General features: G+C 43.2%; 1 protein-coding gene across 1 annotated transcript; it reads left to right on the top strand.

The window, feature by feature from the left end:
- The first annotated feature begins 646 nt into the window (after positions 1-646).
- FAR2 (fatty acyl-CoA reductase 2) lies at positions 647-27,229 on the top strand. Its single transcript, XM_063309375.1, has 13 exons — positions 647-853; positions 5,193-5,368; positions 6,089-6,268; positions 12,449-12,626; positions 13,721-13,765; positions 14,435-14,553; positions 15,332-15,399; positions 16,194-16,365; positions 16,918-17,047; positions 18,501-18,628; positions 19,284-19,440; positions 26,901-26,938; positions 27,070-27,229. Exons 1-13 carry the CDS (start codon positions 653-655, stop codon positions 27,227-27,229), a joined length of 1,752 nt encoding a protein of 583 aa, XP_063165445.1. The 5' UTR covers positions 647-652.
- The last annotated feature ends 333 nt before the right edge of the window (positions 27,230-27,562 follow it).

Genomic DNA, 27,562 nt, shown 5'->3' on the forward strand with positions numbered 1-27,562 from the left:
CTATTCTTTGAACTTTGGAGATTGTTGCTTGTACTTTATCTGTTCAAATTGTTTCATCTATTGTTTTTTATTAGTCTCTTAACTCTTTTTCTTGGAAACCATATTCTAAATGTCTAAACTTGTCTTGTTCTGTGATGTGTCATATGAAGGGGAGCCAGTGCTGCTTAAATTTAGTTAAGGATATATGGTCAATTTTCCCATTGTTGGGCATTCCCCAGTTTTGGTCTCCCTATCAGCCAAGTTTTACTTTTCCAAGGTTGGGCCAAACTAGTTCTTGCTGCTGTCAGCATGTCTCATAGTAGATAGCGATACTTTTCATTCTGGAATTATTCCTCATAAAAATGTTTGTGGTTTCAATTCAAATTTTAAGATTTTCTGAATCTTAAACATACACAAGAAACTGGTTGTTTGACAGGATTCTCTCCTTAAATGTTCAAAAGTGTTATGCATATTTGATGAACAGAAGTTATGCCACAATAGGCTAGCCCTCAGTTTTACAGTCGGAAGAGGCACCAACACAATTCAGCAAACTGACCATACGGATGTGCTGCTCATCGTAGGGCTGTTGCAAAGGATGTTCCTGGAGATTTGAACATTGAGTGTGGCAATTTTCTGTATCTTCCCATTAGATCCTGCCATCAAGAGCTTGGAAATGAAGAGTACCATGTCTTCGGTTGGCGCTTACTACAGGGGAAAGTCAGTCCTGGTGACAGGCGCCACTGGGTTTTTGGGCAAAGTCCTGGTCGAAAAGCTTCTCCACTCCTGCCACGATGTGAAAGCTGTCTATGTGCTTGTGCGGCCCAAGGATGGCTGTTCCATGCAAACTCGAGTGGAGAATCTGCTGAAATGCAAGGTAGGGAATTCAAAGGTGGGCAGAAATGGGGAGCAGCTGGTAAGGTTTTGCCAAGCCGGCAAGAGTTACCATGTTCTTGTGTGTTCGGTGCTGTGGTGAGTACCAATTGTAAGTTGGCTTTTTCAACACCATCATAAGTCCAAACCGTTGCTAAACAAATGGCTGTTAAGTGAGGACTATCTGTATTCTAAGGCATGCAGTTTATATTTGGTTTTTATTTTTCATTGTTTGGGTCAGGCTTTACAGCAATTCCTCTGCAACTCCTGGCTCTTTGGACACTTAACCTGTTCTCTGGAGCAGCCCTGCTCCTCTGGAAGATCTGGCCCCCTGAAACACGTACTGTGTGTCCCCCATCCTCATGGCTTTTTGGAAGCTGGTGAAAATATGGCCCTTCCTGTGGGCCCATCTCACACACACACACACAGACATGCACGTGCGCGCACGCCACAGGACCTTTCCTAGGGATCTTTGGGGAAAGCAGTTTACCTCTGTTGGAGAAAAAATATAGGTGTTGTTTCTGTTGTGTTTCTCCAGACAGGTATAGCAGAGGTGAACAAGGGATGATTTCATGGGGAAGATGTTTTGAGGGAGATGGGCAGTGATGGAATTTGAAATATAAATAAATAAATAAAATGTAGTTTTTTTTCATTGCTCCTGCCTTGTTCCAAAGTATTGGCGTTCCAGTCCAAGGTGAGGGCTGGGATGCCTTGTTGTTGCTCTTGTAGATGCTTTTAAGTGCAATAGATGGTCAGTCTGTGATTGCAGAAAACCAGAGAGATGACCTTGGAGTAGGAGTGTGATAGCAGTTAGCAAAGCGTGCCCAAGAAAGGCAGAAGATGCTAGGAGGAAACATGAGTCGCTGAAGTCATCCATTTCACCCCTTACGAGTTCTGAAATGCTCCCCAGAAGGGACCCTGGCTTTGCCACCTGTGAAGTGTAGCCTTTGATGGACTGCCCAAAGCCTGGGCCAGTCTCAGGCTGATGATCATGGCATAAGCCTGCCCTCATTACAATTGAAAACCAGCCATGGCTTTTCCGGGCAGGTTCAACTTAGATATTATAACGTGCTCAAGCTGGGCTATCCTAGGACTTGATCTGGCATAGAATCTTGCTGATTGGGCATTTGACCAGGCAGAGGTTCCACTTCTGCTGAAGCGACTGCCAGTTAACTCTCAAGTGGATAGAAGGTTTGGCAGGATGCCTAGCAGGTCACCTTGGCTGCCACAGACCTGGATGATGGGATCCTTCAGAGTATGCCATGCCTGATAAGAGTGCTACCTTGGAGATACTCACAGGCAACCATCTTTCTGGTGGCCCCTGTTCTTAGGAATGTATCCCCAACCACCCCTGATACTCACAAGACACCTACCATTTTGTCATAGGTGCGACCTGAAGACTTATGTCTTCACTCAGACCTGTAGTCTGATCCAGCCGATTGTTTTTTCTCCATTATAGACGAGAAGTGCTTCCAGAATAGGAGTAAAGCGGCAAATTATTACCCACACCCTTGAGGTGTGGGGAGAAAGTGTCCAGGAATTGCCATCTTGTAATTAATATGTGGTTTGTTCATCTTTTCTTTGTAGAAAGAGTGTTTTGTTTTTCTCAAAGCAGTAAAAGGGGAGCATACTTCCCAGAGCTGATGCCTTTACAATACTTGCAAGGTTAACAAGCCCAACAAGAAAGATGTGAGGAACAAGAATAATTCCTTCAGAAAACTGGAGTTTTGCTTAAGCAATGAAAATCAAAGGGAACATAGTAAAAACAACTATAAATGTCTTTCCGGTCCAGATAAAATGGGTCAGAATTTTTATAACATCTCAGAAGCTCCTTGAACAAGGTTATTTAATTCTTTTTCTGTACAGATATTAATCCCTTTTCCTTCCAAAGCTGAATGATTTAGCACCCCTCAAAATGTAAACCAATTGCTTATAACCCAAGTAGATGATATAACAGCGATAAAAGTTTTAAATCATCTTTTCCCAAACTAGTGTTCTCCAAATAGTTTGGATGGGAGTTTGGAAGACAATAACAGATGGGGAAGGGGCATTGCTTGATGAACCATTATCATGAGAAATATATCTTTAAGTCCCATTTAGCAGAGGCTGAACTCATGCCATTCCAGTGCTTTCTTACACTTCAAAATAAGCTTATTGCTTTATAGCACAGAGGAGCTAAAGGGATTAACCTACAAACATTAGAAATGCAAATAATTATCCTTTTGGCTCAAAACAGATGTGAGTTGTAGAGAATGAGGAGATGGTGAGGAACATAAAGAAAGGCAAGGTAAAAAGAGTTGTGGAGTTGCTGATGGTATGGTTAAAGTGGACAAGGAAAAGCTGTTTTCCCCTTCCTAAAATATTAGAACCAGAGGTCACCCCATGACATTGACTCCTGGAAGAATCAGGACAGACGATGCGTAATTCAACTTTGACATTTACTAGTATGAGATGTGGGACTGTCTCCCAGCTTCACTGGCTTCAAAAAAGGGTTGGACCAATTCATGGGGACTAATGGCTAGTCGCCTTGTGTAATGGTATGTGGGAATGACCTTGGGAAACAGGAGGAAGAGCCACAGACTAGGCAACAGTCTGGTAAGAGGCAGCTGAGCCCGCAGAAAGAATGGAGATATGGCAAACGTCTCAGAAGGGACCCTTCCTCGTTTCTTGGACTGTAAAGGGAGCAGGGGAGATACGTATTTCCAGATTTGCAGGGTTCTGTTAATGTAACCTTACAATAAAGTTAGAGCTAGTACTTCTGGGCGTGCTTTTTGTCTGGACTACCTAACACCTTGCTGGCAGTGGGACTGCCTCTGAAGGCCATCTGCTGGGAGACTGCTGGGCTTCCTTCTGCAGTTGGTGGGCTATTAACATAAATAGGTTAATAGATGCCAGCCACAGGAAGATAGATCAACAGGGGTAGAGTGACATGCAGACTCCCCATTTGGAATATGAAGAGCTTCATCTCTCTTATCTTATATCATCTAAATGCTATCTGATACAACTTGAGTAACATATGTTACTAAATCTAACATTAAAATTTGACAATGACACCACCATGGGAAACAGTAGACTATTTGCTAAGATAACGCTAATTGAAGCTGTGTTAATATAAAATACTTAATCAAGATTATGCTGTGAAGTGAGTAGCTACAGCTGTTAATGTAAATAGGCCAATCAATGCATGGAAAATAGAATAAAATAGAAATTAAAAAGGGCTAGTGTGAGATGCAAATTTGGCAGTAGCTGTTCATTGCAGCTCCCAGGTGTACCGGCAGGAAGTAAGAATTGTGAGTGGGCTTGATACGTCATGGGGACTCCTTCATTGCACTCAAAAGAAATTGAAAACCCCGGTGGTCTTTTCTTTACAGCTTTCTTTCAAGACTGCTACGAGCATGCCACAAACCTACCCCAGAGTACTTTAAAGCCGGAAGACAAACATAACACAAGCCTTGCAGTGGAAGGTTCCAAACTCCTGTCCTTTCATCTTCCCTCTAGCTTCTTAGGGCACCACCAGTAGGAGGGCTTTCCTTCCTTCTTCCTTGTTCGGCGTCTCAGGTCAGCCAAGCACAGATTCTTGACTGAGTGGGGAACCGAGAGGAGCTCCCCTCCAACTCCCTGCCAAGCGGGAGTCCTGGGCAGCCAACCAGTCCGGGTTTCGTAATAAGGCAGTACGGAAATCAGTCACTGTGGAAATGGTCTGGCTGGTTTCACTGTTCTGAATTAAACTTCTCCCCTGCTTTTGATATTCTTTTGAGGGAATATCACAAAGGTGGTTTTTTTTTTTAATTTTTATCCTGCCTTTATTATTTTGATAAATAGCTCAATGTGGCGAACATACCTCATACTCCTTCCTCCTCCTATTTTCCCCATAACAACAACCCTGTGAGGTGGGTTGGGCTGAGAGAGAGGGACTGGCCCAAGACCACCCAGCCGGTTTTCATGCCTAAGGAGGGACTAGAGCTCACCGCCTCCTGGTTTCTAGCACAGCACCTTAACCACTAGGCCAAACTGGCTCTCTAACTGGATCTTTTAAACGTGAAGTAAATAATCAGGTATTAATGATCAATGTTGGGTGAGAGATGCAGCTATTGAACTTGAGTAATCAGAGGCAACGTCAGCAGTTAATTTTCAGAAAGGAGTAAGAAGGATTTTTAAAAAAATTATACCCAAAGTTGATTCATACCTTTCAAAAGTCTGCTCAGCAGCCATTTGGCTCTATCTGCTAGCACTTGATGTTGCCGTTAAAAATGAAAGATGAATTAAATCCTGGTGAATTTCAGCATCAGGAACCTGAGCATTTTCCTCCTTTTGATAAGTGAATATTGTCTGCTGCACTCCAGGTGTTTGACAGAGTCCGCGAAGAATGGCCCAGTTTCCATGAGAAGGTTAAGCCCATCAGTGCGGAGCTCACCCAGCCCAACCTGGCCATCTCTTCTGAAGACACCAAGGAGCTGCTCTCTGAGGTCAACATGATCTTCCATTGTGCTGCGACGGTTCGCTTTGACGAGCCCCTGAGGTATATTCTCCTGGCTTTCTCCCTGGGGGCACTGCAGGCCACCGCTGTGGCACAACAACCCTCCGACCTTTCCCCGAGACATTCTCAGAGGGAAGTTTCAAAGAAACAGAGGAACATTTCATCTGAAAACTGCTGCTTCTCTCTGATACCCTGTAGAGAACATTGCTGATACTTTATTCTTGTAGTTCTTCAGACCTAGTGAGCTGATAGCAACAGTCCTGGAGGTTCAAAAGGGCTGTAATTCCAGTTTTGCCCATAGGCGTCCTCCAAATAGAAACAGAAAATGTGGCTTTTAGGAACAACGGGGGAGCTCTGACTCTCCCGCTGCCAAAAGGCAAATGGCCCTGAAAATCGGGGTCCAGGGGCTGGATGGGGTTTGTCTCCACTGTAGGCTGAGGCAAGTTGATGATGCTGTTGTGCTTAATTTTGTCCACTAATCTGTAAATTCAGCCAAGCCGGGGCCCTCTCCAATTCTACTAGCAGAGACCCCTTGTAAGGCGAGGTGCATTGCACCGGTGGCCTTCCCCACACCAAGCGAGATACTGTTGAACTCTCTGCAGCGAGGAGAGATTCCCAAGCGCAGAAGCGCAGCTTTTCCTCTGTGAAACCGTGTTCCTCTCCGATGCCTGAAGCAGCTCTCGGGAGAGCAAAGAGGGCTGGTTTGGACCTGCTCTCACACCTGCTGGGGCCCACCCTAGCTGCTTGTGCTTTCTTGAGCAGGGAGGCCCTTCTCCTGAACGTCATGGGCACCCAGCAGCTCCTGGCTCTGGCCCACCAGATGAAGACTCTGGAAGCCCTCATCCACGTTTCGACTGCCTACGCAAACTGTAACCGGAGGCACATAGAGGAGGCCCTCTATCCTGTTCCTGTGGAGCCAAAGAAGCTTTTGGACCTGGTGGCGTGAGTAATGGAAACAACCCTTCCTCCTCTGAGATGTAGGAGTATTTTTCAAGCAATACTTATTGCCTCATCCCATGCACTTCCTTCCAAGAGAGAGATGATTCGTTCTAGTGAGATCCCAAAAATGTGCGATCTTTGTGGAGATGCCCCATAAGAAGAATCTGATGTGTGATCCTTTCTGACATAATTGTCTGTCTGCCTCCTCGTAAATGGTAACGAGATGGGGGAGACTCACGAGAGAGAGAGAGAGAGAGAGAGAGAGAGAATCACAAGGCATAATAATTAACTCCAGCAATTGTCTGATGTATTTGAGACAATTGTTCAGAGGGAAAAGAATCATCAGTCTCAATCATCTGCTTTTTATATTGAAGTGGAGGATCTGTTTTGTCCCCAACCTGATCCTTCAGATCTCATTGCCTTTGTAACTGAGTCCATTGATCTTGCAAAAGAGATCATCCCCCTTTTCTCTTTCGTCCCACTTTTCTTTGCATTATAGACCTCTTGAGGAAGATTGATTGATTGATTTTATTATTCAAATTTCTATTACCGCCATCTCCCTGCAAAGAGGGTGACTCTGGGCAGTTTACAATAAAATAATCCTTTAAAAACTTCAGCACATAAAATTACAAAAATAATGTCTACAATACTAAAATATAAATATAAAATCCAAGTGGGAAAATTTCCATTCAGTAGGGAGAACTTTACGTCACCAGCCACCCCCAGGAAGAGCTGTTGCCCTTCCCATCCCAGGCGAGGCGGCAGAACCAGGTCTTCAGACCCTTCCGGAAGGTTGGGAGTGAAGGGGCCTGCCTCACTTCGGGGGGCAGAATGTTCCAGAGGGTGGGGGCCACTGCAGAGAAGGCTCGCTTCCTGGATCCCACCAAGTGAAACTCCCTTGCCAACGGGAACCATAGCATTGCCCTCTCTGCATGACTGGGTGGGATGGATCAATGTTATGGGGATGAGACGGTCCCTCAGGTGGCCTGGCCCCATGCCATGTAGGGCTTTAAAGGTCATAACCAACACCTTGAATTGGACCCAGAAGCAAACTGGCACCCAGTGCAGCTTGCACAGCAGTGGTGTCACGTGCTGATCTTGGGGCACTCATCACTGCGCATTGCAATAGTCTATGTGGAGGATGACCAGGGCATGAATGACTGTCCAGAGGACATCTCGATCCAGGAAAGGGCATAACTGGCACACAACATGAAGTTGCACAAAGGCCCTCCTGGCCACGACTGCCACCTGCTCTTTGAGCAGGAGTCGTGAGTCCAGGAGGACCCCCAAGTTACACACTGGTTCTGAATGGGGCAGTGCCACCACATCCAGAACTAGAGATGACAACTTCCTGGATACTGAGGAGCCATCAATCCACAGCCACTCCGTCTTACCAGGGTTCAACTGAAGCCTGTTGTTCCCCATCCAGACCCCCACAGCCCCCAGGCACTGAGAAAGGGCAGCTACCACATCACTTACCTCACCCAGGATAGGGATATATATCTGAGTATCATCAGCATACTGATGGTACCTCATCCCGTGGTGAGGGATGATCTCACCCAGCGGTTTCATGTAGATGTTGAAAAGGAGTGGAGGGAGAACCGAACCCTGTGGCAGAGGTCGAGGGTCAGATCTCTCATCTCCTACCACCACCAACGGGGACCGGCCCCAGAGGAAGGAAGTAAACCAGCACAAAACTACACCGCCCACCCGCAAACCCCTGAGCCACCCCAGAAGGATACTGTGGTAAAGGCTGCTGAGAGATCCAGAAGAGCCAGGATGGATGCACTGCCTCCATTCCGCTCCCGCCAGAGATCATCCATAAGTGCGACCAATGCAGTCTCTGTCCCATATCCCGGCCTGAAACTTGACTGAAAGGGGTCTAGATAATCCGCTTCATCCAGAATCCTCTGAAGTTGTAACGCCACCACTTTCTCAACCACCTTCCCCAAAAAGGGGAGGTGGGAGACTGGATGAGAATTGTCCAGAACAGTAGGGTCCAGTGATGGTTTCTTGAGGAGAGGACGCACCAGCACCTCCTTAAAGGCAACCAGAACCACCTCCTCTCTCAAGGATGCATTAACCATCACCTGGACCCAACCACATGTCACCTCCCGGGCTGCCTTAACCAGCCAGGAGGGGCATGGGTCTAGGTGACATGTGGCATTTACAGTCTGGAGGATCGTGTCCACTTCCTTGGGCCCAACAGGATCAAACTGTTCCCAGATAAGTAGGTTCCCTCAGCATCTCCTCAGACTCTGCCCCATGCTTAGAGTCCAACTTGGAATGAATCTGAGTGATTTTATCCTGTAGATGCTCAGCAAACTCCTCCACATGGCCCTGTGGGTGGGGGACTGAGCCCCCCTTACCTAATAAAGATCAAGTAATTTTAAACAGGGCCGTCGGGTGGCATTCTGTGGACGCAATAAGAGCGGAGAAATATTGGCGTTTCGCCACTCTTACCGCCACAAGGTAGACCTTAATAGTGGCTCTAGCCTGTGTTCGGTTAGATTCGGTCTTTGTCTTCCTCCAGTGGTGCTCTAGGCTTCTCTTAACCCTCTTCAAAACCCGCACCTCCTCCATGAACCATAGGGAGTGTCGGGTAGAATCGGGCAAGAGAGGCCGCATAAACGTGATCCCATCCAAGGCCCCAGCCACCTCCCTATTCCAGGTTGCAGCCAGGACCTACACTGGACTGTGCAGCAGATCCCCAGGTATAATCCCTCAGCTCCTTCTGAAACCCTACCAGGTCCTTCATGTCACTGGGGGTGGACCAACTGAATTGGTCCTGCCTCCCTGCAGAGGGGGGCAGCACAAGAGAATCTCAGGGCCACCAGGGCATGGTCTGACCATGACAATGGGGACAGATCTAGATCTCCCCTTAGATCACATTGCCATTGCTCTGGCAAAAAAACCAAGATGAGGCCACTGTCTTGAGTTGGGTCCCAAATAATCTGGGACAGGCCCATGGCTGCCATGGTAGCCATGAACTCCCAAGCCACGTCCAAGGCATGCCCCAGGGATGGCAGGTTGAAGTCCCCCAAGACCATAAGCCTGGGGAACTCTACCACCAGCCCCGAGACAGCCTCTAGCAGCTCAGGCAGGGAGGTTGCCACGCAGCAGGGAGGCTGGTACAGCAGCAACACCTGCAACTGTTCTTGGGAACCCAACTTGAAGAACAGGGTCTCACAACCGGCCACCTGTGGAGCGTTGCCCCTGAAGGCCACTAGAGACTCTCAGATGACAACTGCCACCCCTGCCCCAGTGTCATGGCTGATGCCACACCTGAAACCTGGTTGGGCACATTTCTGAAAGGGCTATCCCCCCCCTTCCTGGCCCAGCCAGGTCTCAGTGATACACACCAGGTCTGCCCCCTCCTCTGTGATCAAATCACTTATAAGGGGGGCCTTGTTAACTGACCTGGTGTTCAAAAGCAGCAGCTGGAGACCAGGGCCCTCAAGGATCTGCTGTCCAGGGCATGGGTATGAACCCGGAGGGCTAGAACATACCACTGGTAACAAACACTGGGGACGTCTTCCCCGAAGATGGCCTGCCCTCCGGTTCCTGTCATAATATCCCTGGCCCGTCACTACCTCAATAGTGTAACCCACCCTGTAGCCCCCAGAGTTGCCAGGTCCATTTGCCTCCATTCCCAAACCACCAGCCACCCTGGGATGACACAAAGTTCCCCTCCCCCCACACATCCTCCCATACTCAATCAACACCTGGTGATGGCAGGCCCCCCAGCACACCAGCTACTGCTCTTGGTGCTGTTAGGACCTGCCCCCCATCCACTTACTCACTATGCCCCCACCACCTCTCTCACTGGTCATGGGGGGGGGGCACCCCATCCACTCCTACCCACCTCCTGTCTCACACTCAGGGGTGGGTACTCTTGATTGATTGATTTGGATTACATTGTCACCCAACTTCTAATTAAAACTGGGCAGTTGACAATATAAAACAAAATAGAAAATACAATAAAATAAATGAACGTAATGGAAAATCTAATACTAAAATATATGCATAAAGATACTGGACAACAGAGAGAACCAGAAAGAACTAAAAATTATAATTAAAGTAGAGACCCACTAATAACAGAATGGAGAAAAGTATTTTAACTTTGGAAGAATTCAAGGATATTTGGCAACAATGCACTCAGAAATTTCTCTTTAGATTGTCTGCTACCATAAAAATGAGTTTAAAAGAGGAGATAGAAGAGGATACAACTGAGAACCAGGCTGTTTTGAATTTGGATTTAAAAATGACAAGATACAAGAATAATATGGAAAAAGATGTTACAAATGAAACTGGCTGATGTCTTAATAACTAAAAGAGACACACAAATAATAAATCAGAAGAGTTACTTGGACAACTTTCTTATCTTGGACTTACAAAAGAAATGCGTTATACTCATGAAGGAGTTCCTGAGAGACAGAAAATGAAGAGAAATCAACTTCTGGGATACTATTTAAAGGGAATAAACATCAAGATTTTTAAAAGCGAAGGAACATAAAGTTGCTTATTTGATCAAGGTTAAAAATATATATGCTGTTCTTTCTAGTAGCTCTTAGATGGCTTTTTCTTGACCAGGATTGAATGGCAAGGCTTTAAAGATTTTTTTTATAGATCAGATATGGGAAGAAGAGGGTTTTTTTTTTTTGCATTTTCAGAGAAAGTGATAAGCTATGGTGTTAAAAGGAAAGGATTATGAAGTTGGCTTATTTGATTGAGGTTAAAATATAGATGTTGTTATTTGTGAGGATTGTAGGTTCAGATATCCCAGTAGTAAGAAACCTCTCTGGAACCGGTGAGGTCTCAGTAAAGTATTTCGTTTATTGAAAGATACAGTAACATCGCCATCTACATCTAGAGACTCAAGTAACTGAAATTTATTTATTTATTTATTCATTTATTTATTCATTCATTCATTCTTCAAATTTATATCATCACCCATCTCTCTCAAAAGGGAGAGTTCCCTTCTTTTACCAGCCTCAAGTTCCCGCCTTCTTTTGAAATTGAATATTTACAGCTGCTGTTAGTTTTACAACATGATTCCCAGCAACATTCTTCACTGCCCGTTTGCAGATAACACTTTAGCCACAACATGTGGCATCAGCTTGCTGGCTCTGTGATGTCTCTGACGTCTCTGGTTCTCACTCACAGTAATCAAGTTTCCCCCCTCCCTCCTTTACAACCCATGACAGAGGAGAGGGATCAGAAGGGGCTTTTATGGCTTCTGAGGCCAAACCTCTGACATTATTTCTCATAACTCTTAATGGAATTTAGCTGATTAAGACTGAATGACAAGGCTTTATAATTTGTTTATAGATGGGAGATGAGATATGGGAAGAAGAGAACTTTAGCTGAAATGCCAGAGAAGGTGATAAGTTCATTACTGAGATTGTTTGTACTTATCTTGATGGAGGGGAAAGTCATTTCTTTTCTTTCTTTCCACATTTTTTTCTTCTCTTCTCTGCACTTTTCATTTTCTTTTACTTTTAATTTTTTTCTTAGTATGTATTAGGTTTGTTATCTTTGTATTTTAAACTTTAATAAAAATCATTAAAAATAAAAAAAAAATTAAAAAGTGGCCTCTTGGCACTCTTTCTGGTTGAAGAACTCCATCACATTTTCCAAGACATCTGTCTCTCCTGGGGGAGGGTGGGGTCTTTCAGAATTCGTGACTTTCCTCTAGCTCATCCTCTGAGCCACACTGGTTTTTTTGTCCTCTTTGCTAGAGACAAATCTCTTGTGAGTTCACCTATCAAAGGATTGAAAAATCAATCAACACAACATAGCCTATACATAGTCAAATTATTAATATAGCTCTGCACTGAGATATATAAGAATATCTGTTAGGTCTGAGATGAACAGGAAGACATACAGGGTGTCTGAGTGGGAACTTAAAAACAGCCAGGATGATGACCAGCACTGTGGGATTAAAGTCCTTTTGTATGCATATCACAGAAATAACGCTTGTTTAAAAGGGAGCAACTCTTTGGCTGTGTACTCTTGGCTTCTTAAATTGATTTTCACTTAGCTGCTTATTAGAAAATCTGCCACAAACACAGAAAGTTAATTTTTCCAAGGATATATAGATAAAAATGTGTAAGAACAATGGTTAAAGTTTTATTTTCCATGGATATATATTTTTTTTTTTTTTTTTTTAAATCCTGTTAGGTGGATGGACGAGTCCATCATTGAAGCAATCACCCCCAAGTTGATTGGAGACTGGCCCAACACCTACACGTTCTCCAAAGCTCTGACCGAGCATCTGATTCAGCAGGAGAAAGGGGACTTGAATGTTGCCATCGTCCGACCCTCCATCCTGGGAGCCAGTTGGCGGGAGCCCTTCCCAGTAAGCATGTTTGCTCTCCCGTTGCTTGGCTCTCATCCATTTCTGCCAAAATGGTTGGTTTAGAGCCAATCCCAGGAAATAAGAATACCTTTCTCATGCTTTTGGCAGAAGCCACCTTCAGTGAGTTCTAAAGCTATGGCTTGCCTCCTGAGATTGAAGCTGAGGCTCATGGATGTTGATCTATCGTCTGGCCTCATGGTCAGGAGGCTATGAGGTCACGTGATTCCAAAAGAACCTCAGCAAGGTGGGCCTCACCCTTAAGGCTTAGATTAGTTTTATGGACACCACTGCAACACTGAAAAACAGGCAATCAGCACAGAGGGACATGTGTCTACTCTTCGTCCAGAAAACATGACAAAATCCCTTGTTTAGAGTCAAGCCCTTCCAATTATTTATACCTATAAAGCTTCATTTTACAGAAACACACATCTAGAGCTACACACTGGGCATTTCTCAAACTATACTTCCTACATTTAACTGCATTATGTGGATTCCTCAGAATGATCTACAAGATTTGGTTAGCTACCTTGAGGACTCACTTAAGTAGAAAAACTGGGCTGTAAAGTGAATAATAATACTACAGAGCACTTTCAGAAGAGAAAGTAACAGAAAACCACTTCCTCTCACAGTTTATGGCCAAAGCTACTGAGACATACAGCCATATTGGCCAGCCACATTTCCCTTCCATGTGCTTTGGGTGGAACACCAATATTTGCTCGCAGCCACCCAGCCTAAAAGACTATGAGCTAATGAATTAATACTAGCCGCCTAATCAACAAGAACAGCATGCCACAGCAATTCAGGTATAGGAAACCAGTTCCCCTGGTAGACTTAGATGGCAGCTCTGCCCCACGTGTTCTAAGAGCTAGCAGCCCTAAATTCTTTCTGGTTTGTTAGCCCTTAGCAAGTATCAGTATCTTGCTTTTAACAGTTTCTCAATCATCCTGTGAGCAGCAAAATTCTGAATGAGAATCTTGATTCCCAGTCTGAAAGGTGGTTTTGCCCCTTAGCTGGCTGAAATGAGCCTTGCATAATCTTAATATACACATGCCACAGACTCCACAACAATTGTTTTTCTGTGTTTCATTTTCCAGGGTTGGGTCGACAACTTCAATGGCACAAGTGGCTTCCTTACTGCGGTAGGTAGAGATGAAAATAGGACTCGGGTCTCCTGAATCTTAGGGGCAGGAAACATGGGAAGCAAAGCATGAAGCTCAGCTGAAGAGACCAGGGCAGAGTCTTGTGATTCTGACAGAGCATAGCCCAGGCTGACTGAGAAGCAGGTGCACCATGCCTGGTGAGTCCTGGACCAGCCCAACAGCTCAGAACTGACCATTACTGTATATGCACCACAGCAGTGGAAGCCCAGATTCTGGGGAGGGCAGAGGTGGAAAGTGCTGAACCACAAGGCATCATGGGAGACGTCAGTTGAACTCCTGTTCTTCTAAGGTCCGCCACCCTGTATGGTTTGCACCCACCCACCCAACTCAGGGTCTTTCTACTCAGCTCGGCTCAGCTCTGCTCGGCTGTTGAGGTTGGGAAGGACGGGGCTTCTGGAAATTTTTCTGGAAAGAGGGACAACTGGAAATTTTTTGGTTTCTAATTTCATCCGAGCCAGATCATATCATCAGTTTTCTCATTTGGGAGGTGTTCCACAAGTCCCTAAAGTTTTCTTCCAAGTTTAATTCAGGAGAACTCATCCCATCCCATTCAACTGTTACTGAATTCAAATCTCAGAGTACGCAAACTCTATGCTAAATAAGGAAGTCAGGTTATATATGTTAATTAGCTTCTTCTCTGTTTCCTAGGCTGCAAAAGGGATTTTACAGGTTGTAAAATGCAACACAGATGCAGTAGCAGATATCATCCCAGTAGACCTTGCTGTCAACTTAACCATCACTGCTGGGTGGTACACTGCAGTTCAAAGGTAGGGCCTCTATGGAACTAGAATGATATTTCAAGATTGTGAGTTGTCAGGAGCTGCCAGTGTTTCAATTCCCCATATCGTCATCCAGGTCTTTAAAGCCTCATGAAAGGCCAACAATGACGTCTGCCTCCTGCAGGCAGTGATGCAATCTCAGGCACCATTCCTTGACTTCTTCCCATGGCCTTGTGAGAGAAGCCAGCCACTTACAATTTTCAGTGCTGGGGTTTCTCTCCTGGGGACAGGCAAATGCGGCCATTTTGGACAATGTTGTGGGGAGCCCCTGAACACAGCTTATGGTCAGCAGTATTAAAGCAGCCAGGAATAGCTTCAGGAGGAGAAATCCCTGCTGGGAAGAGAAGGCCTTCTTGTCCTTCTTGTTCTGCTCAGCCTGCATCTCAAAGCCTGCAATCACATTTTCAAGGACTCTGCTGGCTCTAAAAGAGACTTTATGTTGGGGAGACATATTGGGGGGAGGGGAGGCACATGTGTGAATGGGAGAGGTTGAGTCAGACCCAGCAAGGGTGTGGAATCCCAGGAAAATGGCTGTGACCAGCAACCTGCCCCTTTTTTTGTGTGTTGAGACTGCCATATACAGCATGGTGGAGTTTCAATCAGCAGCCATTATCTTATCCTTTTTGGCCTGCTGTTGGGCACCTCCAATTTGCTGTATTTTTGCATGTATATATTCCCAATTATATGCCCCTATAACAAATATAATATTAATATAGCTGGTGCATTTTCTGAATTCTGAGTTGTCTTTCATTTCCATTCTTCTCAGACCCAAATCACCACTGATCTACAACTGTACCTCAGGTGGCCTCAACCCATTTTGCTGGGGAGACTTGGGTGAGTTTTCTTGCAAGGTGCCCAGAAAATTCCACCAGACTTTTTGGGGTGGGTTTTAGAAGTGAGCCTTAACAGCTTGCCTCATCCACGGGGATTTCAAGACCCCACATTCTCACTGTGGGTAAGAGAGCACAGTGTGGGATTCTTCTGACTTCCATCTCCATGCAAGAATGAGAAGATGTCCTACTGCTCTCACCTAGCAAATGCACAGAGATGTTGTCTGCTATGTTACCCTTTACCAACATCAAGGGCTGAAAGGGGCAGGAGTTGGAAGAGGCATCGGGCTGCTTCTTCGTGGCTGCTCCTCACCAGGAAACAGCTCACCAAAATTCCTCTGTGCATTGCCTTCAGTCTGAAATGGAGATGCCACTCTAGCCTCCCAAACTCCGCTTCCCTGGAAGGTGGGCCAATGGCTCTCCATAAGTGGGAGGGGTCGTTAGAGTGCTCCTTGGTCAAACATTTGACAGGGAGAGATGTGCTTTCAGACTTGCAAGATTCTGTTAATGTAACCCTGCAAAAAGTTACAAGTAGTACTTCTGGGTGAGCTTCTTGTCTGGAATGACCTCACTGGAGGCAGGGGTGATCATGTTGGCGGTGTGCGTGTCTAATAAGCCAAGACGGCCACCCCATGACCAAAGTGCTGCCCCTTTTTTTCATGACCCTTCACCTGATGCCACTGACAGGCAGGCCATCTAGCTTGACTTTCACCATCACCAAAGCAATATCCTTCTGCATGGATGCTTTCCATATGATTTCATCTTTGATGGACGTCTCTGTTTTCCACCATTGTGCAGAAATTCATGCGAGAAATACATTTGAAAAGAATCCACTGGAGAAACCCTTCAGAGTACCTGAAGCCACCCTGACCTCGAGCTCCTTGGTCCATCAGTACTGGATATTTGTCTGTCACACAACCCCTGCTTTTCTCTATGATGTGTATCTGCGGCTGACTGGAAAGAAGCCACGGTGAGACTGGGCATACATTGTTGGCCGGGCGATGGTGTCAAAAATGTCAAGATGGCCATTTTAAGGAACATGCCCTTAAGAATACAGAAGATCTTTTTCCAAGGAGGATCCCCTTTTCCACCGATTTGACCACTTCGGGGATTTATTAGGAACAGGGTCAAAGAAAGATTGATTTGCAACTTTAGTCATTGTTGTAAATACATACACCACAAAGTCCTCCACATCTTTCAGGATAATAATCCTCCAACAACTTACAAACAATAGAAATGACTGTAAATAAAAATGCAATTAACCAAATTAATGTGTAGGTGGTGGCAGTGGCCCTCAAGATACAAGACTTCCTTGGTTCTCCAGCAGTCCCATCAGAAAGGGGTCTGTAGATGCCTCTGGGAAAGGCCTCCAAGCCTTGAGCTGAACTCCTAGAGGATAGCCCACCTTAGATATTTGAGGACCGTGACACCAACATATTCCGCAAAGTACCCTCTGCTCAGCCATTTTGAGGAGTGATGCTATAATCCTATCTGTTTGAGAGGTCTCTATTCTGTCTTTCAGGATGATGAAGCTTTTCAGTCGCTTGAACAAGACCATGAGTCTTCTTGAATATTTTACTAGCCATTCCTGGGATTGGAGCTCCGACAATACGAACACGTTAATGAAAGAGCTCAGTCCAAAAGACAAAAACGTAAGCATGTTATTGAACCACCTCCTCCTCACAGATTCCATCAATCAAAATTAAATCATTCAAATGTGTATTCAAGCTAGATTGAGACTGATTTCCAAAAAGCGAACCTCTTTCCTCAGAGCCCTATGCAAGTGGCCCGTCCCAGAATTCAGGGACAAGGACACGTTGGAACGTTTTATGAACAATTCCCACTTGGTATAATGCCATTTGAGTGTTCAGACGTCTAGAATCAAACCCAGTTGAATGTTAAGGCCAAGTAGAACTTTTCTGATAAAATAGGATCTGAACAGCGTGCACTGCCTGAAGCCCATTTCTGATCAGCTGTCTGCCATTACTGATACTGATTATAGGGTTTCTACTTTAGGTCAAGTCTGGGCAAGCCCTATTCTGGGTGAGATCATGGTGACCTGGGGTGTTCTGGGAGTGACAGTGAAAACTGTCATTACCATTCTGCTGTTTTCAGCCCATTCCTCCAATCTAACGAGATCACTTTCAGTTATATTTCTCTCTTACAGTAATTATCCCACCCAATTTTATATCACCGGGAAATGTGACAAACAGGCTCTCTATAACGCCTCTGCTTCCAAATCGTTAATACAAACGTTGAAGTGTACAGAGCCAGAACTGATTCTTATGATCCCCAGTTGATACCTTTTCCCAATTCGATAAGGAACCCTGGGTGGGGATTCCATGAGTTAGATTCTGACCCAGTTGGGCTTCCAGTTAATGGTTCTGCCATCCATCCCACACTTGCTCGCTAGTCAGATCACGGCCGTTTATGGCTGTGCGATCACCACCCCTTCTCGTATTAAGAAAAGGGCCCAAGAAAACCGAGATGAGGTTGGTCTGGTGAGATTTGTTCTTGAGAAATCCACACTGTCCTCTTGTAACTAGAAAGCTCCTCCTGAAGGCCAGTGAGATGGCCTTCAGCTCTCCCAAATCGCCACTTCTGTGACATCCATTCAGCGGCATTACTGAACAGAGCAACCACGCAAAGACAGAGTGCAACTGGGAAGCTCTTCCTGGAGGCCTCTCCCTTCCAGACCCAGAGAGCCAAGCCAATAGCAGATCCCACCAATAGCAGTTCAAAGGGCTCAGGCTTCACAGAAGCACATCTCAGCAAAACCAGGGGCTGAAGGCAGAGCCCAACAGACTCAGAGCAAGTTGGCCCCAGGGGAAAAGACTCCCTCCCTCCTTTACAACAGGCTTCCTCTCTGCAGGCCCTTGGAGAAAACCCAGTGCAGCACTTTGGTTCCTCAGATATGAACAAGCAGGGATGCCCAAGGCCCACAGTCCTGCTCTGGTTGATGGGGATCAGCTAGACTAATGAGGAATTTTCCTCCAAAGTAAAATGTATTATTCAGAAGTCATTTCATATAAAGTTCAGTGTAACTTCAAGAATCCATTAGTCCTTCCACCCAACTTTGATATTCTTCTTCCCGCTTGATTCCAGTTATTCTGCTTTGACATCTGTCAGCTGACTTGGTCAGAATACATACAAAATTACTGCTTAGGAATTAAGAAGTATCTGCTGAATGAAGACATGGCTGGAATTCCTGCAGCCAAACAGCATCTCAGAAAGTAAGCCACATACCATCCTTTGCAGTAACTTCCACTACCTGGGGGCCGAACGCTTTCAGGGAATGAAATGGTGTTTGGTCACCACAAAGCAGGGCTATGAAACACTTCTGGGCTGAAAGCCACACATAGCTCAGAGCAAGGTCTTGAGGTCTTTCCTCCAAAAGAAGAGCAGTCCAGGACAAAGAAGCAGGCAGAGCCAGGAAAAGAGCTGAATCTGATTGATAGTTACACATGATTAAAAGTAAATTAATCCAGGGCTCCTTGCGTTATCCAGCTATGCGTCCTGTCTGATACTTAGATAATAACATAGGTGTGGTTTTTATTCCCATGAGATTCAGTCTTACAATATTTTGAATGGGAAGTGCTGGGTGGAAACTGAAATTGATATCTGGAGCTGGACTGATCAAGCCTCCTATCTAGGTTGGATGGGGAAACCCCGTCAGAGGAGTCTTTAAGATCTGGGAGACCAAGGCTGACTCTTCTGATCATGTCATCCACCCTCCCTCCTATTTCCCTAAAGGACTGGGATGGTGTGGGGTGGATTTATATTCCATCTCACTCTACGAATTCCAGCGGGTGGTTGATCTGTTTTGTGTTGTGAGCCATTTGGCGCTGATATTTCAGCTCCTCTTCCTTCTCTTCTCTCTTTTGTCAGGCTCAAGACCATCCAGTATGCCCTGAAGGCCACTCTGCTTGTGATCCTCTGGCGCATATTCGTTGCAAAGTCAGAAATGGCTCAGAATGTATGGTGTTTTGTAGTAAACCTCTGCGACAAGGTTCTTCGCGACTTTAGAGCTTCCAGCTTCCCTCAGGTATTGATGGTGCGCTTCTGGGGACGGTTCACTATGTCCTGGAATAACCATCATCTCCTCAAATCAACTACTGGTGCCTGGACTTCAACATAACAAGACACTTTTTAACTGCTGCAGCATTTCACAGATATGACGCTAGCTCACTGTAACTACTGCTAAACTGCTTCGGCAATGGACATTGACTTCCTGTCTGTACATCCATCACATCATCCCTGTGACGCTGCCACTTTTCACTGTAATATCTTTCAGTTCCAGTGTTGTTTCATCTCAGTGCCCAGCTGAAGCATGAGAATTGGCACTGGAAATCTTCTACCCAGAAATACCCAGAAATAGTATAATTTTCAGACACTTCATATTGTGTGTGAACAGATTTGTACTCCATAGATTCCTATGGCGTTGAACCAACAGGGCTAAAGACTTTGTTTTTATAAATAAGGTGCTGGGATCTCTTTCACTCAGTTTGAAGATGAAACCAACATGAAATAGACTGAGCAATGATGGCTGCTTTTGGGGTGGGAGCTCCCCTCTTTTCCATTTTTTTCATGGTTTGACATTTTCAAAGCCTAGAAATTAAATGCAGATTTAAATAGAGTTCATCACGTACAAAGTGCATATGGAAACTTTCTTGGAGTTCCATGGCAAGCTGACATCCTGCTGATTACAGGACAGCTTTGTGAGGAGAATCACGGCTGGATGCTGGATCTGGACTGATGAAATCTCTCCAGAAGAAGGAGAGATCCTTGAGGTTATCCACATAACTCCAGACTGCTGCTATTCATGAGTAGACTGCAGAAACTGCCGTTTTGTGATTGGCTTGTGAGCCAAGTGGCTGGCGGTCAGGATTTCATCAAGCTCACACTCACAAAGCAGCCTTATGGACATTAAGCTTGACCGAGCCTCATTTCTTAATCACTTTTTGGATTGTTTGTTTGTTTGTTTGTTTACTGGAGAGATTAAGACTCTTTGGATCAGCAAGGTTTTACTATATTCATCGGGTGAATTCCCTCCTCGCTAGAGAATGATGGTGTAAATTTGGTTTTAAAAGCTTTGAAAATATATGGGTTTTTTGGGACTATGCAGAAAAAGGGTGCTTAGTTTATGGATTTTGGAAAGTTAACAATGGATTACGGGGCCAGTGGGATTTGGAATTATAACTCTGAATTAATTAGAAGGTATTTTCTCATGGGAACATGGCAATTGCTTTGGCTTCTTCATGATAAGGAGACCTTGAAGTTGGACACTAGAGGGAGCTGGAGGATAAAGAATATAGAACAGAAATCTATATTGCATGTTTCTGAATATTTATCTGCTAAGCTTCTTGATAGAATGGATCAATTGCTTGACAAGATGGACATAGCGTGTTATAATGAAGATATAGAACAAGAACAAGTTGCAATGGATGTTTGTGAAATTACCCTGAAATGTAATGCAAATGGATCTGATGGATTACTTATTCCCTAAAAGAAATAATACAGATATCAAACCAGGAATTTGATTTGGATAATTTTTTCTTATTTGATATACAAATGAGCTCTGTTAAGGTTTTGAAGAACTTTGCTAGAAGTGACAAGCAAAAGAATAAACTTTACTTATTGGATATACAAAAGAAATATTTTAAAAGTTTTGAAAGATTTTTGCCATGAAACACAGATGACCAGCAAACTACTTCGGGGATTCTTTTTGAAGGGCTTAAAGAATATTTTAAAAACTCAGGGAAGGAATACAAGGTTAGCTTGCTTAATTGGGGCTAAAGGAGGAAAATAGTTATATCTGATGGCCCTTGCTGACAAAGAATGATTGACAGAGCATTTGGGTTTTGTTTTTTTACAAGAGATGAGCTATAGGGAGAAGAGAGATTATATTGTATTTAGAAATGGTGATAAGCTATTAAAATTACTTTTACTTGCTGGGATGAAGGGGGAAAGATGTTGAAATAGAGGAAATGGCCTTGACAGAGATATGCAAGCTTCATTACCAAAGCAACAAAGGATGAAATAGAACCTTTGTTTAGAAAGTTTCTCAACATTATCTCGCCTTCTGAACAGAATTCAGTCTAAATCTCTGCTGTTTAAAAGTAAAAATCACACCTTCCAATTGATCCCATCGAAATGGGATCTTTTTCTGTTTTAATTTTTCAGCCAAGAAGGTGTATTCTCTTCTCTTATGTAAAATTCTAATGAGAATCTCTTTCAAAACAATTATATCTGTATCATCCATTTTCAATCTTGTATTAAAATGATGCTGCAGGACTTGATCCCTTGTCTTCTTTCTAACAAAATGCACCAAAATATCCCTTGGGAGATTTCTTGTGATGGCAAATCTGGAATTTATTCTATAAGCTTTATCAGTTTTTGTCTCCATATTTTCCCCTTCCCAATCCAGAAAATTTACCAAGACTTTAATAATCCATTCTCTAATATCTTCATCTGAAACCTCTGGAACAGCGCTGAATCTCAAACAAAATTCTTTCTCTTTCAATTCCAATAAAGCCAGATTATCTAATTTTCTTTCCAACACTCTGTCTATAACTTCTGTCTTACTCTTTGATCAAAGGGAACTGATCTGCTTCGGCTCTCTTATCCTATGCTGCAAATCGTCAGCCTCCACTACTCTGCGAAGCTGTCTTCAGTCGGCCATCTTCCCCAGAAGCCGCATATATTTGCCGTATCTGATGTACTTTTATGAATGATCCTGAACTATAAACAAACTGAACTGACCTCATTATTGCTTTTATTGTATTGTGCCTTAGGGGACCATGCCTATGTTCATCCCCTATGTTCATCCCCTTACTTGTCAGTGTACACATCTTGAAAGGCCTCAGTTAGTGTGGCAAGACGCATTTGACTTGCAAATAGCCCTTGTTGGGATTATGGACACCTGAAGAGGATAATGATGTAACCTTGAAGAGACTAGCTGATTGAAGCTTCTGCCACAACTAATTAGCTCATTCCAAAAGCCTTTTATTTTCTTCTAAATTTTGAAATGACATCAATTTTGAAATCAGGAATAGCACCTATGATGATCTTGGTTTGGCCCATTTCATGTTCAGCCAGCACAGCTGTTATATGAATGAGGATTTAGAGATTGAACTGTGGAGAACACGTTATAGATTCTCTGTCATTCTTCCCAGATACAATACTATAAGCTTAAAAAGTTCCATTTACGTCTGGTAAGTAAGGGTTCTGTTCTTGTTGTTTTACAGTTACTGAGTTAACCTTCTGGTTGGTTGTGACTTTTTCTATATGTGTTGTTTTTCTCCTTTTAATTGTAAGCCACCGAGTCAATAAGGAACCAGGCGGCCTGAAAATGGAAACGATAAATAAATTACCATGTACAAAATGCTTCCCTGTGAGTGGGCTGGGGAGTTTTTCTAACCTGGATGAGCAGAAGACCTTCCCCGCTGAAGGCAAGGGACGTCCATTGGTCTTCAAGGCCAGGTAGATGAGGAAGAATGTTTTGCACCAATAACATGGGATGGCTTATCGTTGGCCCTCTTGATAGGCAGAGGGGTGTAAGAGATTGAGTCTTAGATTTGCCAAGGAGTCATCTGAACTCCTAACCGCATATTGAGGGGAGGAGTGGGGTAGAGAGAGCGTTCTCAGAACCATCTTGGCCAGGTCATTTTTCTCCTAAGGTGATGTGCCTCATAGGAACTGAGTGACAGCAAGCGTACAAGCCGGAAACAGCCTTAGCCATGATTTATGCCAAAGTAGGGATTGGTATGGCATCTCATAGATTCTCAGAGAGGTTGTGATTTCCCTGCAGCTATTTGCAGGAGAGAGCAATGATCTCAGATGACAGGACTGGCGGGGGGGACGTTGTACAGATAGTCCTGGCTTAGCAACCATAATGGGGATTGGCAACCCAGTCATTAAGCAAAGCAGTTTGTAAGAGAAACCAAGACTGTGCTTGCAGCCTTCCTTCAGCTTTCCTTGTCTTTACGGACCTGCAAAGGTTGTAGATGCCAGGATTGGCCGCAAAGTTTCTTTTCCATCACTGTTGTAACTGCAAACTGTTGCTGTTTGATGCTGTCGCTAAGTGAGGACTATTGTTGTTGTTGTTATATTTATTGGCTGCCCAACTCCAGTGGTCTCTGGGAGGCATACAAAACTAGAGAAAACATAAAAACAGCTAAAAACGTGAAATCAAATAGACAGCCCAGGCTTAAGTCATCTGATAATCAACAAAACAAAATGGGTCTTAAACAAATCATAAACATCCACCCCAGGCCTGGGACCAGAGCCAGGTTTTCAAAACTTTCTGGAACCCCAGGAGTGAGGGTGCTGTCCTTGTCTGTGGGGGAGGCTGTTCCAGAGTGTGGGGGCCACAACAGAGAAAGCATGCTTCCTTGGACCCACAAGAAGGCAATGTACAGTGGAGGGGACCTGGAGTGCACCCACCCTGCCAGAATGTACTGGGCAGGCAGAAACAGTTGCAGACATCTGGCTGCCCACTGCAGATTTCAGGGTCGATGCTCTTTAAGAAGGTTTTGATAAGGTTCTTTGCCTTATTCCTGGAGGGCAGTCACCTGATCCTGAATGCCTCAGAAGATGCAACTTCTAAGAAATTTATTTGAACTGGAATCTAATCTGGAAAAGATTGAAGAGCACCCAGCTGAAACACAACTTACAAAAATCATCCAAGAGAAGTCCTTTATTTTGCGGGGGTGGGGTGCCTTCAATCAGCCTTGACTCCTGGAGACTGTCCAGAGAAGTCCCTGCAGTTTTCTTGGAAAGATTTCGGAAGTGGTTTGCCCTTACATCCTTCCCAGGGCTGAATGAAAGTGACCAGCCCACGGTCACCCACTGGCTTTGAGCCTAAGGTGGGATGAGAACTCGGGGTCTCCCGGTTTCTAGCCTGGGGCCCTAACCACTACACCAAACTGGCTCTCAAGAGAAGTTTTAAATCAGAGTGCTATAACAAAAGATGACGCTAAAGAGGCAATTTAAAAAAGAGAATAAACAGTTTCCTAATTAAAATGGTACATATGGATCAGACTGGCTTTGTTCCAAAGAGATATATGAGAAATAATATTAGACATATTCTAAATGTTATCAACAAGATAAATGAAAACATATTAAGAATCAGCCATAATTTTTCTTAACATAGGAAAAGCCTTTGACAATACAGAGTGGCTTTTTATGTCTGCGGTATTGAAAAATGATTGGGTTGTGGCTGCAAATACCTTCAGTGGATACAGAGTATTTACAAAGAACAAAAAGCCAAAAGTCCAACTCCCTCCTCCTTTCTTTTTTACTGGCATTAAAACAACTGGCAATTCAAATATGTAAAACAAAAAACAAAAAAATTCAGGAGTCAAACTAGCCATACAAGAACAGAAATTAAAATTATTTGCCAATATTATTGTACAATATTATTGTCAACCTAAAGGCTCTTTAATACCATTAATGGAATGTGTGCAACAATATGGTTCTGAGTCAAGTTATAGACACACACACACACACACACTGACATCGAATTTGGCAGAGGAAGAGAAACAAGGTATGTACCTCTGTGTTGAGTATATTTCTTCAATCCCTTTCACAAATGATTTCCCAAATTCCATTTTCTCTAAAACTTTAATCATAAAAGACCAATTCAAATTGTCAAATGCTTTTTCAGCATCTAAAAATATTAAAGCTATTTGGCATTTGTTATGATGATGTGCATATTCCAAAATGTCGATCACGGTTCGTATATTATCTTTCAATTTTTTTTGATAAAAAACCACTTTGATCTTCATCAATAATTCACTGTAGGATTGTTTTAAATCTTTCTGCTAATATTGAAGTAAAAAATTTATAATCATTATTTAACAATGATATTGGTCTATAATTTTTGGTTAGAGTTGGGTCTTCTTCTTTTGGTATAAGTGTTATATTAGCTTCAGTCTCTGGTATTTTTGATCCATCTATAATGAATTCAATAAGTCTCTAAATGGGTTTATAATTTGTTCTGTAAAGTGTTTGTAATATCCTGCTAATATACCATCAGGTCCCGGTGTTTTTCCTATTTTAAGTTTCCTTATAGCTTCTATTATTTCCTGATTTGATATTGGACTGTTAATTATTACTTGTTGAGTTTGGGAGAGTTTGGGAAGATTTTGCTTATTTAAATATTCCTCAATTTTATCTAATGAAATTTCTTGTTTTTCATATAAATGTGAAAAAAAATTATAAAATGCTTTTTTGATTCTTTTATTATTGACTAAGTCTTCATTATTTTCCATGATTTTAATAATCATTTTCCCTGATTTTAATAATCATTTTCTACTCCCTATCTTTCCTTATTTTATAAGCCAGCCATTTTCCTGGTTTATTAGCAAATCCAAGTGTCTTTGATTTGCATATCTTAATTTCATTTCTATTTCCTTTGTTGTCAGCAGCGAAATTTGTTGCTGTAATAATTTAATTTGATATAATAAATTATCATCTGAGGGTTTTTTCTGCAATTCTCTTTCCTTTAATTTAATCTGATTCATAATTATTTGTAATTTTTGTTGATATTTTTTAATCGTTTGATTTAAAGATATAAAATGTCCCCTCATTACTGCCTTACTGGCATCCCAAACTGTTCTAATGTCCACTTCATTATTCAAATTTATTTCAAAAAATTCCTTTATTTTTACACTCTTCCACTACTTCCTCTTTTTTTAAGATATTTTCATTCAATCTCCATTTAATATTTCTGAAATTTTACCTAATTATTATATTTTCTGGATTGTGATTTGAAAATGTTTTTGGTAAAATTTCAGCTTTAGAGATTTTATTTGCTAAATCCTTTGAAATCCAGATCATGTCTAATCCTGAAAAAGATTTAAATCTTTCTGAATAGGATGTATAATCCTTCACTAATCCATTTTTATGTCTCCAGGAATCCACCAATGTTAAATTTTCCATTAATTCAAAAAATGATTTTGGGAGTTTCCCTTATTTTTAATTTTTCCTGATTTCCTATCTAACAATGGTATTGTAACCCCATTCCAGTCCCCCATCAATATCCAGCTTGTGTCTGTATAGTTCCTCCATTAGTTTCACATGGAAATTATTTCTGTTTTCATGTGGGGCATGTACACCCACTCCAATCATTTGATCCCTTGTATTTCTAACTCAATCTTCCTTGTTCATCCGAAAATAATAAATCTGGCTTCAGATAGGGTTTCACATATAATACAATTCCATTTATTTTCTTCTCATTAGCTGTTACAAATTCTTTTCCTAAATTTTTGTTCACTAAATATTTTACCTCTTTTTTTAATATGCGTTTCTTGCAAACAAATATCATGATTTAATTTTTTTAAAATAATGAAAAAAAAATCCTTTTTTGTGGAGCGTTAGCTCCATTTATATTCCAAGTTGTATATTTCATTACCATCACGCCAGTAACTCCTCATATTCCTTAGAATTCGTAGCTGACTCCTGTCTCTGAATCTTTTTCTCTTTTGTCTTCTTTTGTTCTAGTTCCCTTCTGTGTCTTTCCAGGAAATCTTTTACTTTATGTATTGAATTTAATTTGCACCTTCTTTCTTGAAAAGTAAAACTCACCCCCTCTGATTTTTCCCAGTGGAATGGAATATTATTTCTTTTCAGTATCTCTGTCAGGCCTCCTCTTCCTTCTCTCTTTTGTCAGGCTCAAGACCATTCAGTATGCCCTGAAGGCCACTCTGCTTGTGACGCTCCGGCGCATATTCGTTGCAAGGTCAGAAATGGCTCAGAATGTGAGACATTTCGTAGTAAACCTCTGCGACAAGCTTCCTTGCGACTTTAGAGCTTCCAGCGCCCGCGGGTAGTGGCAGTGCCTTTCTGGGGATGGTTCACTGTGTCCTGGAATATCCTTCATCTCCTCAGATCAGCTACTGGTGCCTGAGCTTCAACAGTAACAGGATACCTTTTAACTGCTGCAGCATTCAACAGATATCACAACAGCCTTACTCCAGCTACTACTACTACTACAGCAGGCTTACTACAACGTTCTCTATGTCCTTCACATTATTACGTCCACTAGGTTGGATGAGGAAACCCCGTCAGAGGAGCCTTTAAGATCTGGCAGACCAAGGCTGGCTCTTCCCATCATGTCATCAATGCTCTCTCCTACTTCTGTAAATGACTGGGTTGGTGCAGGG

The sequence above is a fragment of the Candoia aspera genome, chromosome 7 (genome assembly GCF_035149785.1).
Source record: "Candoia aspera isolate rCanAsp1 chromosome 7, rCanAsp1.hap2, whole genome shotgun sequence".
Taxonomy (NCBI): domain Eukaryota; kingdom Metazoa; phylum Chordata; class Lepidosauria; order Squamata; family Boidae; genus Candoia; species Candoia aspera.

Excerpts from the sequence above, each read along its gene's own strand:
- FAR2 (XM_063309375.1), top strand. The coding sequence starts at position 653 with ATGAAGAGTACCATGTCTTCGGTTGGCGCTTACTACAGGGGAAAGTCA. Across the intron at positions 14,554-15,331 it reads TGGTACACTGCAGTTCAAAG|ACCCAAATCACCACTGATCT; the intron begins GTAGGGCCTCTA and ends CATTCTTCTCAG. Across the intron at positions 15,400-16,193 it reads ATTTTGCTGGGGAGACTTGG|AAATTCATGCGAGAAATACA; the intron begins GTGAGTTTTCTT and ends ACCATTGTGCAG.